We start from the raw sequence: 18,855 nt of genomic DNA on the forward strand, positions 1-18,855 counted from the left end.
TTTCCTTCATTGCACACTAGATCTTGTTTACACAGTTGAATTTTTGTGTTCCAATCTGTATTTATTTTTCGCAAATATAATGTTGGATCAAAGAAGAGGAAAGAGAAACTTTTCTTAAACAGAAGGGAATACCTGCCACAAATACAGCCTGCTCTCATAGAAATATGAAAGAAGCACTTTTTTTTTTCTTTGCACATATAATGCTAACTCACCAGCAATATTGTAGTAGTGTTAATTGTTTCTTCCCAGCTCATTTGCATCTATACATTTTGAACCCTTTAATTATGGGCAACTGTGTCCTGTAATCTCAGTCTGACCACCAAAATAGGTCATGCTCTCATGTGTAGACAGGAAATTACACTCCCCTATGTGGCTGGCTTCCTGTAAACTACAAGATAGCATCATCACCTCCTGGCAGTTCTGAGACCCCTCACCACCCAGGCCTGCCCTCCTTGTCCCTCTGTATGTCACCCATGCATATAGTGCTGCTGAAGTGATCATTTCTGCCCTATCTAAAGGAGCAGGAGTGCAGTGATATAAAGGAGAGTCCATACAATCCTTAGCTAAAGAGTTTACAAAAAAACTCCCCTGACTCACAACGACTATCTATACTATTTGTGAGTGCTGTGTGCAGAATCTCAAGCTTAATACTCTCCTGAAAAACAGAAATCTATCAAAGTAGAATGCAGAGGAGACAGGCTGAAGTTGCATCACATAGGACACAGACTCTGCAGTTTGAGTACAGAATTTGTATGTGACTGATCCATCACTTGCTGAACTTAGGACGCAGAGCAGGTACAGTGATGAGACCCCGCCCCCTCTGCCTCCGCAAAGCCAGAAGCGTCATGGGAAATGTAGGCTGCATTAGGGGAACCATATCAGAGGGGAAGTAAGAACTAAGATGGCAGACAACCCATAAATGGCCCATCAACTAATATATACATATATATATATATATATATATATATATATATATATATATACACACACAAGGCATACTCACGAGCCTACACGTTACTTCTTAATAATAGTATGTTTCACTTTATAGGCAAAATAAAAAGGTTTTGGAGTGCTTCTTGAAGGATCTTCATCCCCAGAGATGACTGTATTAAGGGCCGTTCACATATGTCCGTTTTCCTGTCAGTTTCCCTCCGGCGTGTTGCAGAACGGCCGGAGGGAAACTGATTCTAGAACGGGTCCCATAGCTTTCTATGGAATCTGTCCTGGCACAGAGGACATCAGTTCTGGCTCCATAATGCACTGGACCTGTGCAGGAGCCGGATCCAAAAACTTTACCTGCAGCGGTTTTGGGTCTGGCACCGTATCCCATCTATTTTAACTGTGGCCGGATGAACGCTGCCACATCCATCGTCCGGCGGGAAGCGGCCGAGGGGAATATCCCACTGAGTTGAACCAAATTATGAGGCAGGGAACCCTCCGCTCCCTGCTTCAGAATTAGTTCAGAGCAGAGGGAGCTCTTCCGCTCGCCGAGGACTCCCCGGTCACAAGCTCCCTGCTTCAGAATTAGTTCAGAGCAGAGGGAGCTCTTCCGCTCGCCGAGGACTCCCCGGTCACAGCACTACTTTAAGCGCTGTGCTCGGGGAAGCCCTTGATGTTACTGTCCATTTATGAACAGTGACGTCAGTGGCTACTAATTGAGCGGAATCCCTGTTGCCGATCTGGGCAGGGATTCCGCTCCTAGAGGAAACCCCTGAGGTTACTGTCCATATATGGACATTGACGTCAGGGGCTCCTCCTGGAGCAGAATCCCCGGCTAGAGTCTGCAACGGGGATTCCGCTCAAGGAGTAGCCACTGACGTCACTGTCCATATATGGACAGTGGCATCAGGGGGTCCTCCTTGAGGGATTCCCAGGCCACACCATCGACTATGCTGTTGTCGGGGATTCTGTTCAGGGAGTAACCCCTGATGTCATTGTCCATATATGGACAGTGGCGTCAGGTGCTCCTTCTGGAGGGAATCCCTAGCCACAGCGTTGGCAATTCTCTGGCTGGGGATTCCTCTGCTAGAGGGAGCTTCACTGGCGCTATCTACAGGGGAAGGGAGTGTTGGGGGTGACGCTATCTATGGGGGGGCGCTGGTGGGCACAATCTACAGGGGGCGCTATGTGTGCCATCTACAGTGGGTGCTGTGTGGTGCTATGTACAGGGGGGCTGTGTGACATTATCTACAGGGGGTACTGTGGCATTATATACAGGGGGGTGTGGCACTATATACAGAGGACACTGGCATTCTATACAGGGGTTGTGTGGCACTATCTAAAGAGGGCTCTGCTGGATTTTCTACATGGGGTGCGTTGCACTATATGCAGCGGGCACTGCAGCATTATCTACAGGGGGTGTGTGGCACTATACAGTGGGCACTGTTTCATTATCTACACATGAAATTCATCTGTTTTGAAAAAAAAATCAAAAACGCAAAACACGGAACGGATACAAAACAGATGCAAAACGTCTGTCAAAAACTGACCTAGACGGCCGTTTTTAACAGCCAATGCCCGAACCCTGTTGTGTGAAAAGAAACCGCAAACCCTGTGTGGTGTGGGGTGGGTAGCTGTAAAGGCGCCAAAACTAGCTACTCCCTTAAGTTCGGGCTAGTGTTTGGCATCTTAGCAGGCTCACAAGGCTGCTTCAAAAATCTGATATGAGGTCAGTGGACAGCAGCTACCTTCTGGGCTCTCCCTTGGCGCAGGCCGTGGCGCTGCACTGAATATGACACACGACATTACACTGTGTGTCAGACTTCAGTGTAGCGCTGAGGCCGTAGCAGAGGAGAGCCCTGATTTGGTACACAAGTATCTAATCTATCATGTATCCAATCTATCACAAGCTATGCACCACTCTGATAAAATTGGCACATTTTCAGACCCTAGACTACTTTTTTTGTGGACCATTGTGGTAAAAACGGATGGTAAAAACCGATGACAACTAACGACAACTGATGGCTTTGTAGTAAAAATTGTGAGAGAGCCTGATGGCAACTGTTACATTTTTGCATCAGTTGTAATCACTTGAGAGACAAAAAAAAACTGAGGCTGATGCAACTGAGGGCCTGTTCATTTACGTTCCGGGGTTCCGTCTGAGGTTTCCGTCGGGTGAACCCCTCAACGGAAAGTGACAGCACAGCTTCCATTTCAGTCACCATTGATCTCAATGGTGACGGAAACATCGCTAATGGTTTCCGTTCGTCACCATTCCAGCAGGTTTCCGATTTTCCGACGGAATCAATAGCGGAGTCGACTACACTATTGATTCAGACGGAAAACCGGAAACCTGCCGGAATGGTGACGAACGGAAACCATTAGCGATGTTTCCGTCACCATTGAGATCAATGGTGACTGAAACGGAAGCTGTACTTTCACTTTCCGTTGCGGGGTTCACCCGACGGAAACCGAACGGTGATGTGAACAGGCCCTAGCATGTGAATGCACCCGTGATCTGCCCACATTACACAAAGAAGTAATGCAGCCACTTGACAATATTGGGAAGTGTTTTCTTTTTAACTTGATTTGAAATGTCTATATTGTAGATCGTGGAAGTTGCCCTGAAGTACAACCGCTGCACTCAAAGCCCCTACACTAAACCTCAAGAGCGAGAAGATCCGGACTCTGCATCATATACAGCGGATACTCTGAAGCCATTCCCTTGTTGTAACACTGTTGTCCTTCCTCAGTGGGATCTCCTGTCCAGGGTCCAAAATGTGTGTGAGCTGTGTGTTAACCTGAGCCGTGGTGTCTCCCCGAGCACAGTCACCGAGCCACTCTGCAACTTTGTGGACATTGCCACAGCTTTAGAGTCTTTCTACCTCAAAGAACAATTTTTTCTGAACTTCATGTCAACTGTGAGAGAATGCAGCAACTTTCTCAGCTCTTACAGTCCCTATTTCTTCTATACTGCATGTTGTCAGACAGTAAACAGAGGATTGATTCCTTCCACCTTCAACCAAGAACATGGGTCCTTTGTGCTTTCTTCCCAAGGGAAGGTCACCAATGAGCAGTCGTCACATATAGTGCCTCATATTGAGGAGAAGGGACCAGTCGCCTCCAGCTATCACTTAAACAATGACAGTATCACTGGCCTGAGGTGCAGGACCAACAAGACTTTACATATGTATCTCCTGGATTCCAATTTATCCTGGTTGTATGCGGAGAGACTGGGAGCTTCCGGTCAGGAGAAAAAGTTTGCTGCTATCATTGATTTGAGAGAAGAGATCCATTATATCATTGACCAGAGCCAGCCTCTCATCGGACCTACGCTAGGTATGGCTCTTTTAGAGGTATCACTAAAGTATGTGATGTCATGTTGGGTACATGGTGGCATTCCTATTACTGTTAGGATTTTGAGCTGACATCGCTATCTTAGTATTTAGGTAGAACTTAATAGCTTGTGTACCTGACGTGCCATACGTACTCACGTCAGCGCTACAGCCAGTAATTGGCTGCATGATCATTTGTCCTTGTATAACATTCATTGCATTTCTGCCGTAAACAAGACGACCTTAATATTATACGAAGATTTGAGCTCTATCCCTTATATTATTGTCGCAGCAATTCTTAGTCATGCTATTACATGTGTCTTTGGCAATGAGCGTTTAATCTATATTGGTCCAGAGTGCTTCTGTTTAAAAAAATATATATATATATATATATATATATATATCTGTATAATAAAATGATGGGGAAAAAGGTAATTTTAATGATGGAATATTTATGTCCAATGTGAGGTGGCAATATTGTCTGCATGTTACATCAGATCTAAACTGTTTTAGTCCAATCGGGAAAATAAGCCGTGGACTGCAATTTAAGGTTTTGCATAAAAGCAGTTCAGAAATTTTTCCTAGAATGGTTTCTTTAGGCCACATGTACATGATGCATATAAGGTGTGGATTTTGCTGTGGCAAATGCGCAGCGTAACACTGTACCAGCAAAGTAAATGAGAATTCAAGTAAGCTCATCTACACATTGTCTCATTTTTCCGCACCTAAATTGACCTGTTGTGCGTATTGTAAAATCCACAGCATGTCAATTTATCTTGCGTTTCCGTCTCAGAATTGTATTTGACAAGGTTTAGAAAAATAAAGCACCAAAATCTGCAGCATAAAAACCACACCTAAAAACGCACTATGAAGTGCACATTTTACCTGCAAAATTACCTGTGTTTACATGTGTTTTTCTATGCAAATTTTCTGCATCAAATTTTGCAACGTGTGCATGTTACCTCTGGGACCCTTCGCTGTTCTAGAATAGGGTCCCACTTGCTCAGAAATTTCTGTAATTCTCATAGCAGCGTTTCCCAACCGTGTTCCACAGCGATCGGGCCGTGAAGGGAGAGTGTAAAAAGATGAGAAGTATGCTTTTTTTTTTTTACTGGAAAGCTAACAGTTCTTCGCATCTCCAGCAGGTGGTGCTCCTAACCCCCCAGAACGTTTTGCTTTGTCTCCTACATGGTGACACAGATCGGCGCAATGACGTCATCCGTATCAGGAGCTTGGGGCAATAAATGGCAAATGGGCACAAAAATCTTTGCCGCCTCAGTGTCTCTGTGTGATTCATTGCCCCTTTAGTGCCCGTTTGTTCAGTGCCCATTTGCCATTTATTGCATTTTTGTGCTTTTCTGTGACAGAACAGTGCTAGAGGGGCAATAAATCATACATTCACACGAAGACACAGATATTTTTTTTTGTGCCCATTTGCCATTTATTGCCCCTTTTAGTGTCCTATATAGTATCCCTTTTGTGCGCATTTGCCATTTAGTGCCCTTCTGTGACTTTTACCTGTGGAATAAGCATTTCTATATTTTTGCCGTGAGGGGTGTTATAATATCCAGTAATTTAAGAAAGGTCATGGGAAGATTACTTCTCTCAAGGCTGTTAAAAAAACAAAGTAAATGTTTCCATGTATAAGTTTTGTAATTTCCTTTCAGAGGTTTTTATCCAGAACTTCAGCAAAGTTTACAGTCCACTGCGGAGACATCTAGCCGGTGATCCTGATTTCAGCCAGTTAAGACCCCAACTAATCACTGAAGTAACAACTTCTTCATTTCGTCCTGTTGTATTGGACAGTGGAAAGGTTTGTGTTACTCCTGTACGGTGACTTGTGTATGTTGTGTTGTGCTCCTGCACTTTTATGTAATTCCAGGCTTTACATTCTTTACATAATAAGCTGATTTTGCTGCTGCTCCCTTCATACTGCGGCTGGTATTTCTGTTCGGGTCTTCTCAATAAGCCATTCACACGTTTTGCTTCCAGCAATGAGGCCATGAAAGGAATATTGTCAGATGGCGGTTGGTGGGACTACAATTATAACAGTCTTCTATGCTGGGTAGTGTATGTCGTGTATAAATCTGAACAACCGGAAACCGTCTGCATTCAAAAATGATGACTTTCAAAGAATGTCTAGACTTTATACGCTGTGTGGGGTGGTATCTGTATTCATCTAGAGTCATGACACTTTGTATAATCACAATTGTCTCTTTGACAGGATGTTTTGTTGCTGTTCTATACAACCTGGTGTGGTTTTTGTGCCACTCTGAATCATATTTTTATCCGACTCACGCAGCTATTGGCTACAGACAGTCTCATTGTAGCTAGGTAAGATAGTACGATCACATAAACATAGCCTGACATTGATATCGGGGATATTTGCAGGAACATGGACATTTAACTGTGCAGTTGATTTATGTAGGCTGGCGGATTGTGGAAAATTGCTAAAAAAAAATTAAATATCATAGCAACCAATCACAGTGCAGCTTTAATTTTTTTAAACTGCCCTGGAAAAATTAAAGCTGCACCGTGATTTGTTACGATTGGCAACAAGGTCAATAAATGAGGCCCAATGGATGGTGCCTAATTTTACTATCATGCATAACTTTCACATGAACTGTTTGTTCTTGGTCCCAGAGATTTGGGGCTATTTATTATTCAGTGTCTAATATTTTTTTGACACTGTTCAAAAAAAATTTACGTAAAAACCAAGATTTAAAGGGGTTGTCCGGCCACGGGACTGTTTTGGAGACATTGCAATCACCCTTTTATAGAAAGGGCTTCTCTATATTGTTCATTAACTAATTCACCTTTATTAAAGGGGTTGTCCGGCCACGGGACCATTTTTCATACTGATGACTTATCTACAGCATAGGTCATAAGAATATGATCAGTGGGGGTCCGAGGGCCCGCATCCTGCACCGACCAGCTGCCTCCGAGGATCGGATGTCTGTGCCGGAAGCAGATGGAAAAAGAGCAGAGCTGCAGTTCTGCAGCACAGCCGCCATGCAGTGGTCCGAGCCTTCTGATCTGGCGCCGAACTCTGCATATCGTGCATAACCTCCGGTGCCTGGAGGTAGCTGATCAGTGCGGGTTTCGGGCCCCCACCGATCATATACTGATGACCTATCCTGTAGATAAGTCATCAGTATGAAAAATGGTCCCGTTACCGGACAACCCCTTTAATAAAGGTGAATTTCGTTAATGAACAATACAGAGAAGCCCTTTCTATAAAGGGTGACTGCAATACCTCTATATGTAGGGAAGACTGGACCTCATTGATCAAAACTGCCTAACAGAAAAACTAGCCTAGCAACCAATCAGAGCTCAGCTATAATTTCTTAAACTGCCCTGGAAAATAAAAAGCTGCACTGTGATTGCTATGGGCAACACGGCTAGGTTTTCTGTTCGCCATTATTCCCTATGTAGGGAATTAACAAATATAGTGATCTTATTAGTCACTCCCTTGAAGAGGCTCTGTCACCAGATTAGAAGTGCCTTATCTCCTACATAATCTGATCGGCAGACGAAAAAGTCTCACAGGACACGAGTATAAGGGTGGGATATAGTGTGATCGGCGCTGTAATGTAGATAACAACAGTGGTTTTTATTTTGAAAAACGATCATTTTTGAGCAAGTTATGAGCAATTTTATATTTATGCTAATGAGTTTCTTAATGACCAACTGGGCGTGTTTTTACTTTTGACCAAGTGGGCGTTGTACAGGAGTGTATGACGCTGACCAATCAGTGACCAATCAGTGTCATACACTTCTCATTGTTCCAGCTCAGCATGATCCACAGCACAGTGTGAAGTGTAGGACACTGATTGGTCAGCCTCATACACTCCTCTGTACAACGCCCACTTGGTCAAAAGTAAAAACACGCCCAGTTGGTCATTAGCATAAATCTAAAATTGCTCATAACTTGCTCAAAAATGATCGTTTTTCAAAATAAAAACCACTGCTGTTATCTACATTACAGCGCCAATCACATTATGTAGGAGATAGGCCACTTATAATCTGGTGACGGAGCCTCTTTAAGCAGCAGGGCATTCTTGTCAGCCCGCATTAGCTCACAAACCTGAGCTTAGTCTGCACAATATTGCACTTGTAGTATTGGTAGTTTGTTCTCTACAGCTGCTCTTCCAACTGTAACACAGGACGGGAAGTTTAAAGTTAGTCAGACATTTTACAAGGTATGGAACTCCGTATTTGGTCACCCACGTGCATACAAATAAATGCCATATGTGCCTGCTTGGAAGGGTGTCTTTCCCTTGTAAACCAATACACTCAGGTAGAAACTTCCATGAGACACCCGCATATTCCCTGGATTCTTGCAGTGCAAACTACTCTTGGGGTTGTTATTCATTTCAGTGAAAGGTACAGTCTAGCAGAAACGGCAATAAAAATGTGTTAACTTATGCTGCATATTTATAAATTATTATTTTTTTTAATAAAAATTGCACGTCCTAGATGTGTGGAATAAATAACTGGAAACTTTAAGGAGGATTTCCATTTAAATTGTAAAAAAGGAGATATACTAATAAATTAGAAGTTTAGTCTTACAAAGATATTGCACTTCCTGTTGTCACTTTTGTAAAAATGATAGACACAACTGATTTTAAAAATACCAATATCTCAAGTTAATATAAAAATAAACCTTACCAAAATTACCAAACTTTGGCTGCCGTTCTACTTTATGATTTACTAATATGTGGCCAAACTTATGTTATGAATAGAAATCCTCTTTAATATAAAATCACTGAAATTCATACCTGTGACTGTTAAACAAATAGTTAAAGGGGTTATCCCAACATTAAATATCAAATTGATTGTACAGATCATAAAAAAAAATCAATGTTTGCCATTACATGCTGTTAAAAAATAAATAAATTAATATCCAGTGAAGAGTTATGACATTTACTTACATAGTATGATGACACCTGGTGTTCGCAGTGTATAGCAATGTGCATGTTCACTTAATGAGCTGAGTGTTGTTGGACACTCATGTCATTCAGTCACTCTCCCCACAGCCTGGTCTCTGCATAGTGATCCTCTTTTCACTGTAGAGCAGCCAATAGAAGTAACTTTCTCCCCTGCTTGTCAGGGAAGGAGCAGAGCCACTGCAGTAGCATGGCAGTCTAGCCTAGGAGACTCTTTTTCCAACTTGTTATGCATTTTGACAGCAAATATAAATAAATCCTGCTCATACCCACTCAGCCTTTCTTTTATTTCATTATATCTTATTGGTTTCTAAGGGAGTGCATACTGTGGATTTCACACCGTATATACAACTTTGCTACCTTGGTTCCCATGTTACCAATCTGCAGAGACCGTAAAGGCATTCATACACAGTGATTGAACGTTAGCCAAAAACACCAAGTTTCACGGGACTGACAGACCATCTAATGTGTATGGGGGGCGACGATACTCTCGACTCTTCCACCGACAACCGATGTCACGGGGCATGTGGTAAAGCAACCTGTAGGAGGATTAGATACAGTGGTAACCAGACCGTATTACACGAACATAATACACACATCACATACACAAACATAACTTACCTGCTCCTGCCGCCTCCGCTCCTATACCTTGCGTCTTCGATGCCTTGAACATATGCCCGGAAGCCGCGACCGGAAGTCGTCATCTTACTGTCCGGCTGCGGCTTCCGGTCCACATGAAAATGGCGCCGGATTTCGCTCTGCCAAAGACCTTCCTTTTGGTCTGTGTGGGAGCGGCGCATGCGCCGTTCCCACAAAGACGGCGTACGCTATAGTGAATGGAACGGCTCCCGTTCGCATTCTCTATGGGGATGTATGTGCCGTATTCCATCTCTGTGTCGTTAATCGACACATACAGAGATGAAAAAAAAATGGCAGCCCCCATAGAGAAGTAAAAGTAAGAATAAAGTAAAAAGTACAACACAAATAAATAAAATTTATTTTAATATCCTACTAAAAGCAATATTATATAAAAAAAAAAAAAATTTGTGACACTTTCCCTTTAAGAAGGAATTGGACGTAATTCTACTCCGAGCTCGCACCAGCAGCACAGATTAGCAGAAGTACTAAGGGGGATACAGGGAAGTAAAAAAAACGATGAGTTATTTTTAAAACCTCTTCTAACAGCATTTCTTAACTTTTGGTAAAAGTATTTATGGGATAACCCTTTTAATAGGATGTTGTTGTTGTGAGAAGTTATAAGTAGCAAAATATAATCGTGATAGTAAGAATAATCTTTCATATTACTTTTTTCTTTCCAGAATAAATATTGCACAGAATGATCTCCCATGGGAGTTTATGGTGGACCGTATTCCCACTATTATGCTCTTCCCTCAGAATAGGTAAGTTGTATGAATTTTACAGACCTCTTGCCACAGCGTTTTGTTCATCCATTGTGGTCACAAGTACCTCGAGATTTTTAGGTTTCTTTGCATTAATCTCCCATACACTATAGAGTATTTACTATTATGATTATTCATAAGAAGCCACAATAATTTGTGACATTATGTTGCAAACTCGCTTAGCGTTCAGATAATGAGCTTTATTCATATTAGACTATGGAATTCTTAGAGGGGCATTTATCAAACATTTTTTGTAAAATCGAGGCAAAATTGTGCAGTTTTGCCACGATTTGCGGCAAAAAAACAAATTTAAACCGCAACGTGAGAACCCAGCCTAAATGTTTGTGTATTCACGTGTTGCAGTTTTGCTACGTGGCCGAAACCTGCACCAAAAAACAGTTTTCGGCTGTGTGGCAAAACCCACCCTAATGGCTTTTTAGAAATGGGTGGTTAATTGCCATAATTGGGCACATCTGTGGCTTTAATGGTGACCTTGCAGGTTTTGTTCTGGTTTCGGCTTAAAAAAACTACATGAATAAACCCTGGAGTGGATCATAAAGGGAAAGAAGTATAAAGGTCATATTCTACTTCTCGTCTTTTTAATCCACTTCTGGTTTTTGCTTCTAAAACCAATCCAAAAAAACCTTATCAAAATGTTGACAGGCAGCTTAAAGAGGTTGTCCAGGACATGTAAAACACAGGCTGCAGGTAGGGTACACACTAAAACGGGGGCCTCAAACACGCAGGCTGCATGTGCCCCCTGAGACTGTCATCTGCAGCTCGCAGGGCTCCCTCAGGAGAGGAGAGAGCAATCGGAAGGAGGAGCGCGCTGGCGCTCCTTCATGCCGTCACACAGCCCCCTGTAGATAGTGCACCCCCCAGCGGGTTTGACAGAGCCACACAGTCTCCATGTAGATATCTCTATTTGGGCTCGCTCTGGGAGTGGAAAAATCTCTGCTGGAGGAGCCCTTGAAGTCACTATCCATATATGGACAGTGATGTCAGGGGCTTCCCTTAGCTACAGAGAGCACTGTGGCACTATCTACAGAGGACAATGTGGCATTATCTAGGGGGATGTGGCGCTATCTAAGGAGGGGGATGTGGCGCTATCTGAGGAGGGGGATGTGGCGCTATCTGAGGAGGGGGATGTGGCGCTATCTGAGGAGGGGGATGTGGCGCTATCTGAGGAGGGGGATGTGGCGCTATCTGAGGAGGGGGATGTGGCGCTATCTGAGGAGGGGGAAGTGGCGCCATCTGAGGAGGGGGATGTGGCGCCATCTGAGGAGGGGGATGTGGCGCCATCTGAGGAGGGGGATGTGGCGCCATCTGAGGAGGGGGATGTGGCGCCATCTGAGGAGGGGGATGTGGCGCCATCTGAGGAGGGGGATGTGGCGCCATCTGAGGAGGGGGATGTGGCGCCATCTGAGGAGGGGGATGTGGCGCCATCTGAGGAGGGGGATGTGGCGCCATCTGAGGAGGGGGATGTGGCGCCATCTGAGGAGGGGGATGTGGCGCCATGGAAAGAGGCCACTGTGGCGCCATGGAAAGAGGCCACTGTGGCACCATGGAAAGAGGCCACTGTGGCGCCATGGAAAGAGGCCACTGTGGCGCTATCTAAGAAGGGGCTGCCCAATCTTGACATTCTTGTGTCTGCCAACTGAGCCATCGGACTGCGTTTAGCGACACTTAAACTGGAAAACTGGATTGTTAAAATACACGTGGAGAAAACTCAAATTTCCGGTAAATTTAAACCTAGCGGTATTATTATAGTAATGTAATATTGTTATAGTAATGTAGTATTGTTATAGTAGTTCAAATAACAAATTAATTGATTAACAATATTTTTGTATTGTACCAAATTTTTGAAAGTAATGCGGCCCGTCAACTTCACATTTTTTTTTTCTATGTGCGGCCCATTTACCCGGCCGCGTTTTAGACCCCTGGGCTAAAATTACAATACAAGGCAAATTCCCATGGCGTTACTGCGCTGCTTATCCAGCGGTCTCTGCCGGTCTGTAAACTTTTACAAAGCGTGATAATGTCCCGTTCAGCTCAGCAAATTACTGGCCTCAGAGCTGATGCTGGCAAGAAAGCCACCTCATCCCAGAGGCCAGTGATTGACTGCAACTGAATGGGATGTCATCACTTCCTGTAGAGGTAAAGAAACTGGCAGAGACCACCAGAGCGGCGGGGGATTTAGCAGGTGAGGATAACTTGTTTCCTTATTTTAGGCCATACCGGGCCTGCAGCAGTTGTTTTACATGTCCAGGACAACCCCTTTTAACCCCTTAGTGACCAGCCTCTTTTAGGCCTTAATGACCAAGCAATTTTTTGCGTTTTTCCATCGTGTCATTCAAAAAGCTATATATATTTTTTTTGTCGACATAGCTGTATAAGGACTTGTTTTTTGTGTGACAAGTTGTATATTTTTTTTAATAGCCCCATTTGGGGTACATATAATTTATTGATTAACGTTTATTAATTTCTTTTTTTTCGGGGGAGGGAGATAGACCAAACGTTTGACAAACTTCTGACATGTCATAGTGACATGTCAGAAGTTTGGATTGGTGGGGGTCTGAGCACTGAGACCCCCACCAGTATTGGTGTACGTACTCAATAGGAAGTCTATGAGCCCGTCCTCCGATACATTGGCTTTCCGGAAAAAAACAAACCAAGACGAAGCGGCTGAGCTCTCACGCGAGCTCTTCAGCTGCTTCGTTCTAGCGATTGGTGGGGGTCTCAGTGCTCGGACACCCACCAATCCAAACTTCTGACATGTCAGAAGTTTATCAAACGTTTAGCTCTGTCACCACATTATAAGTTCCCTGTCTCCTACATAAGGAGATTGGCGCTATAATGTAGGTGACAGTAATGCTTTTTATTTAAAAAAACCTCTATTTTTACCACTTTATTAGCGATTTTAGATTTATGCTAATGAGTTACTTAATGCCCAAGTGGGCGTATTTTTACTTTAGACCAAGTGGGCGTTGTACAGGGGAGTGTGACGCTGACCAATCAGCATCATGCACTCCTCTCCATTCATTTACACAGCGCATAGGGATCCTGCTAGATCCTTATGTGCTGTCTTATACTAACACATTAACAATACTGAGGTGTTTAGACACTGAATAGACATTCCACGGGATGTCTATTCACAATCTCTGCACTTCGTTACTGTTTCTATGATAGTTACAGCAGAGGAAGCGTGATCTCGTTGTAACCTGTCATTTACAGCGAGATCTCGCGAGATCACGCTTCCTCTGCTGTAACTACCACAGACAGAGTAACGAAGTGCAGAGATTGTGAATAGACATTCCGTGGAATGTCTATTCACTGTCTAAACACTTCAGCATCGTTAATGTGTTCGTATAAGACAGCACATAAGGATCTAGCAGGATCCCTATGCGCTGAGTAAATGAATGGAGAGGAGTGCGTGACTCTGATTGGTCAGCGTCATACACTCCCCTGTACAACGCCCACTTGGTCTAAAGTAAAAACACACCCACTTGGGCATTAAGCAACTCATTAGCATGAATCTAAAATCGCTAATAAAGTGGTGAAAATAGATATTTTTTTTAAATAAAAAGCACTGCTGTCACCTACATTATAGCGCCAATCTCCTTATGTAGGAGACAGGGCACTTATAATGTGGTGACAGAGCCCCTTTAAGCCTGATAAATGGCATTATGAGGTAGGAGGATTATCTAGAAATACTGAATCAACACATCAAGACGTTAGACAGAAAGATAAAACTTGGTCGGAACTGAGTATTCCAGCAGGATAATCGTCTAAAGCATTTATCCAAAGTAGAGACCATATTGCTGCAAGATGACAGCATTCGTCCGACCGCTATCTGAAATGTATGGCCAGCTTTAGGGTGCAGTAACATGCGGCAGATATTTTCTGCAACTGAAAATCTGTTCCATACATCTGACTGAAACATGCAGAAATCTATGCACCTGCTGCAGAAACAACCCCATTCAGAGGAATGCAACTGCATGCTAAAGCCTTGTTCACACAGTTAAGATTTGATGCAGATTCTGCATGTATTTTTAGGACAAAACCAGCAAAAGTACCTAAAATCCAGAAAAGACCTTAAAGTATCTCCTCCTGGATTTCTACAACTGAAAATCTGTTCCATTAATTTGAATGGGATTATTTCTGCAGCAGGTGCATAGATTTCTGCACGTTCCATTCAGCTACATTTCTGCAACAAAATCTGCCACGTATGAATTCACCCTAACCAGACTGACTGTAACTGGGGTGTATAATAAAAAATACACATAAAATAAACACTCCACCAATGGCCATAAGGCTAGTCCTGACCCAATTTCCGTAACTGAGAAGCGTCATATCAAAATTAGGTAGACTAAAATAGACTTTTTTTTTTTTAATTTTTATTTTTTTATTCATGTTCCTCTTAGAGTAATGCTATATGATTAACTAGAATTTAAAACCGCATATTGATTTATTTTGCAATCTAGAAATTATAAACAAAATTATTTGTATAAAAATTTCTAAAAAGAAAACCCTGCATTCGTCAAAAAGAAAAAACTCCACAAAATCCACATTGATGGCTGAACAAAAAAAAAAACAAACGTTAAAGCCGTTAAACTAACACACTAAAAATAGCTGGAATGTGGATGGTCCTGAAAGCCCCAAATACCCCGGACCTTGGTTAAAATCACCTGTGATGTGAAAAAAATGGATTCCCTACTTGACTTGCGGAAAGAAATGTATTCTTACATGAAATGTCTGGAGTGGTGGAAAACCGAGTTTGAATATGAAACCGAGTTTGTATATAAACTTTTGGCCCCCGTTGTATCTTCACCAGCGCCCACATTGCACACTGCCTCATTTTTACTTTCTATCTGAGAAGAATGATCAGGAAGTTAATAACAAAGCTTGTGTCTCTGCAGCTTTGTACACCCGTGCGTTACAAGAAGGAAGGTATTTTCTACTCTGCGGTCTTTGCAGCGGTCTTGGATTTCATGACACTGAAGCAAACTGTAGAGTTTAAGGCTTAAACATTTCATGTATCACACTTTGCATGTGAGGGATACAGAGTAAGGCCTTATTTACACGAGTGTGGCGCATCTCGGATGTGAAAAACGGCAGTTTTTCACGTCCGAGGTGCATCCGTGCTCTGCGCTGCGGGACGCGATGTCTCGCATCCCCCATAGATTAGTCTATGGAGGGATGCGTGACGCATGAAAAAATAGGACATGTCCTATTTTCTCACGGACACTTCACACGGTCCGTTGAAACAACGGCTCTGTGAACGGCCACATTGAATTTTATATAGGTCCGTGGGACGGATGTTTAACACGCTTGTGTAAATAAGGTCTAAAGGTCCTGCCCTGTGTAACTACTTTATAGAGTAACAGACCAGAGTCGCACTTGTGCAAATATCGTTAAAGGTTCTCCAACCCCTAAAAATGACTTGCAAGTGACTCTTTTCTAGTACACCAAATGTGAAAATGAAGTATGTCACCTGATGTTCCCCTGCGCCGCCGGTCACCTGATGTTCCCCTGCGCCGCCGGTCACCTGATGTTCCCCTGCGCTGCTTCTTGTTGCAGTGCATGGTTACCAATTAAAAGTTGGATGTCACTTCCAGCCCCACAAATACCCCAATCATAAACCATTAACCCTGCGATTAGGACTAACCCCAGCTGTCAGTGGCCCTGTATCCACATCAGCAGTAACTCCTGCCACCGAGTCATGTTTATCAGTATATCACTAAATCCTAATCCATCCTTGTAGGTTTCCGCAGCTCTTGCTGGTTTGTTCTTTACATACTACTGGTAACCTGCAGCTTGCATGTGCCTTATCAGCTCCATTATTGGCTTTCCCTGTTTGTAGAACAGGCTTTATCAGAAATGTCCACCGGGTGTTGATTTAATATTTTCCATAGCAATAAATAATATAAAGCTGTAATAAATGGGCAGATGGGTCCGACTTCTCCAGTACACACAATATTTTGATGCACTTCCTCGTACACGTGATTTTCCAGCGAGCAGCTTGAGATTAAAAAAAGTAATAAGCGTAACGCTCAAACTAGGTTTCCATGGATACATCCGTGTCAACCAGGAGCTCCGCCTCTGGATCCAGGGACGCTTCTTATTTCATGCCAGAGTAGATCACATACAGGACACTTGACACGGAGTCTCGTAAAGAGGAATCCGGGTAGGTAGTGGGTATTTCTGCTAATAACCATAATGGTGTCATTGTAAAACATTGCAGTCGTATTTCCTCTATACTATAAATACATGAGCTCCGGCTTCACTGCTTCCTTTAAGTAGCACACTGAGAAATGCATACAGCGAAAATCCCCTCCAAATCCTAAACAAATAAAGGTTTATTCCTGTAAATTGTCCACCTTGTTCTGGAGTTGCAGCAATAAATCACTTCTGTCACTGCTGGGTGTCCAAGTAGGTTACATAATGAATGACTACAGTCACGGTTTTTTATTTGTTTTTTCTAAGGCTGTGTTCACACCTGCCTTGGTGTTTCCATTGTTCTGCTCCCTCAGGAGTAGAACAACAAAAATGGCAGAAGCATCGGTTCCATCGTACGACGGAACCCGTTGACATTAATAGTTTCCATCAGGGTGTCTGGTTTTACTGGAACCCATACCGCAGCTTGCTGCGTTTTTGTTTCCAGTATTTTCCGCCGGGTCTCTGACAGAGGCGCCTTACGGAGCCTCCAATGCAGATGTGAACAGGCCCTTATGCTGCTTACAACTCATTGAATGCTGATAATCTATATGCTGCATATTAACGAGACTTCAGACTTCCTGTTTCCACTTCATCATGCAGAAGATCTTATACAGGATCATAGTTCTATGTTCTTACTCTACCAAACTATGATCTATGTTTCTGCAACTTTCGTCTTTCATTAAAGGGAAATTTCCTCTTTACCAATAGAATGAGCTCAAAAATTGTAATACAATGCAGACAAAACTCCAACTTTATGAGCTGATCTTGGAGCCTTTGATCGGCACCTGTGCGTATTATCTTCCCTCGTCCTTGTATGCAGTTATAAGGATAAACTGCCACATGGTCAATGCATGCTGTTAAACAATCCCATAAACACATGCTGGGCCCAGATAGCCGCTCATTGGGAAAGAATTGAAAAGCAATTATACTACCGTTTTAGAGCACTTCAAGTGTTAGATCCTCTAAATAAATTGATCGCCTTTCCTGACATGTCTATTTTAGTAAATGTATTTCTCATGAAATCACAATTCTGAAACTTCTTTTCTTAGAACTTTGCATTGTCATTCCTCTGTTCTTCCTCCTAGAAATGTATGACTAAATTGACAACTGGGTGTTACCATTCCTCTTGTCAAATGGGATATGTCCCTACAGTCTCACTGTCTGCATTGATTGGACCTTATCAGACTGTGTAGGGACACACCCCCAACTAGTAACACCCAGTTGTCAATTAATTCACAAAGTTCTAGAAGTTACAGAGTAATGGCACAACTTTGCATTTTCCATGGAATAACCATGCTTGAGAATCTTTTCTTAGAACTACAAGTATTTACTAAAACAGACATTTCAGGAGAGCCAACCACTCCTCTTTTTAACACCCGCAAATAAAAGTAGGTGACCCTTGTATGAAACTTTTCATAGCTCCGTATTCTCAATAAAAACTTGTCTGATTTAAAAAAAAAAAAAACTTTTCATAGCTCCTCTGTAAATGTACTAATGGATGTTAAAAATATTCACTATAAACATCTTAGGCCTCATGCACACGACCGTAGCCATGTGCGCGGCCGTGATTTTCAGGTTGGCCGGCAACGAAGTGACAGCCGCGAGCTGCCCGCAAATCGCGGGCCATGGCCGCGGCCATTATTTTCAATGAGCCCGGACCGCAGAACACGGCCGTAATAAGAAATGCCCGTTCTTTCTGCGGTGCGGGCTCCTGGGCCATGCACGGACCGTGAAAACAATGGTCGTGTGCATGGCCCCATAGGAATGAATGGGGCCGCAATTCTCCCATGGATTTTCGGGGGAATTGCGGCCGCAAAAGCACGTTCGTGTGCATGGGGCCTTAAAAAGGAGTTTCTCACGAAGACAACCTCCTTTTTAAATAAGCCACTCATTTCACTACAGAATTTTAAAAGCAGTAATGTAAATGAATGTAGAGAGTGACCTGAATGAACATGATCTGTGCAAAATTTTAATTGCCAAGATTTTTATGTATATTCGAAAGATGGGGATTTG

The 18,855-nt window shown here is 43.0% G+C and overlaps 1 protein-coding gene across 3 annotated transcripts in view; it reads left to right on the forward strand.

Moving 5' to 3' along the window:
• The window catches only part of TXNDC11 (thioredoxin domain containing 11), a 70,140-nt gene that overhangs the window by 47,688 nt on the left and 3,597 nt on the right, over window positions 1-18,855 (forward strand). For all 3 annotated transcript variants that reach the window (XM_075830112.1, XM_075830113.1, XM_075830114.1), the window contains 4 exons: window positions 3,549-4,278; window positions 5,942-6,087; window positions 6,499-6,608; window positions 10,543-10,623. In XM_075830112.1, coding sequence (XP_075686227.1) covers window positions 3,549-4,278; window positions 5,942-6,087; window positions 6,499-6,608; window positions 10,543-10,623 — 1,067 coding nt within the window. The remainder of the gene's footprint in view (window positions 1-3,548; window positions 4,279-5,941; window positions 6,088-6,498; window positions 6,609-10,542; window positions 10,624-18,855) is intronic.

The sequence above is a fragment of the Rhinoderma darwinii genome, chromosome 6 (genome assembly GCF_050947455.1).
Source record: "Rhinoderma darwinii isolate aRhiDar2 chromosome 6, aRhiDar2.hap1, whole genome shotgun sequence".
In the NCBI taxonomy this organism is placed as follows: Eukaryota; Metazoa; Chordata; class Amphibia; order Anura; family Rhinodermatidae; genus Rhinoderma; species Rhinoderma darwinii.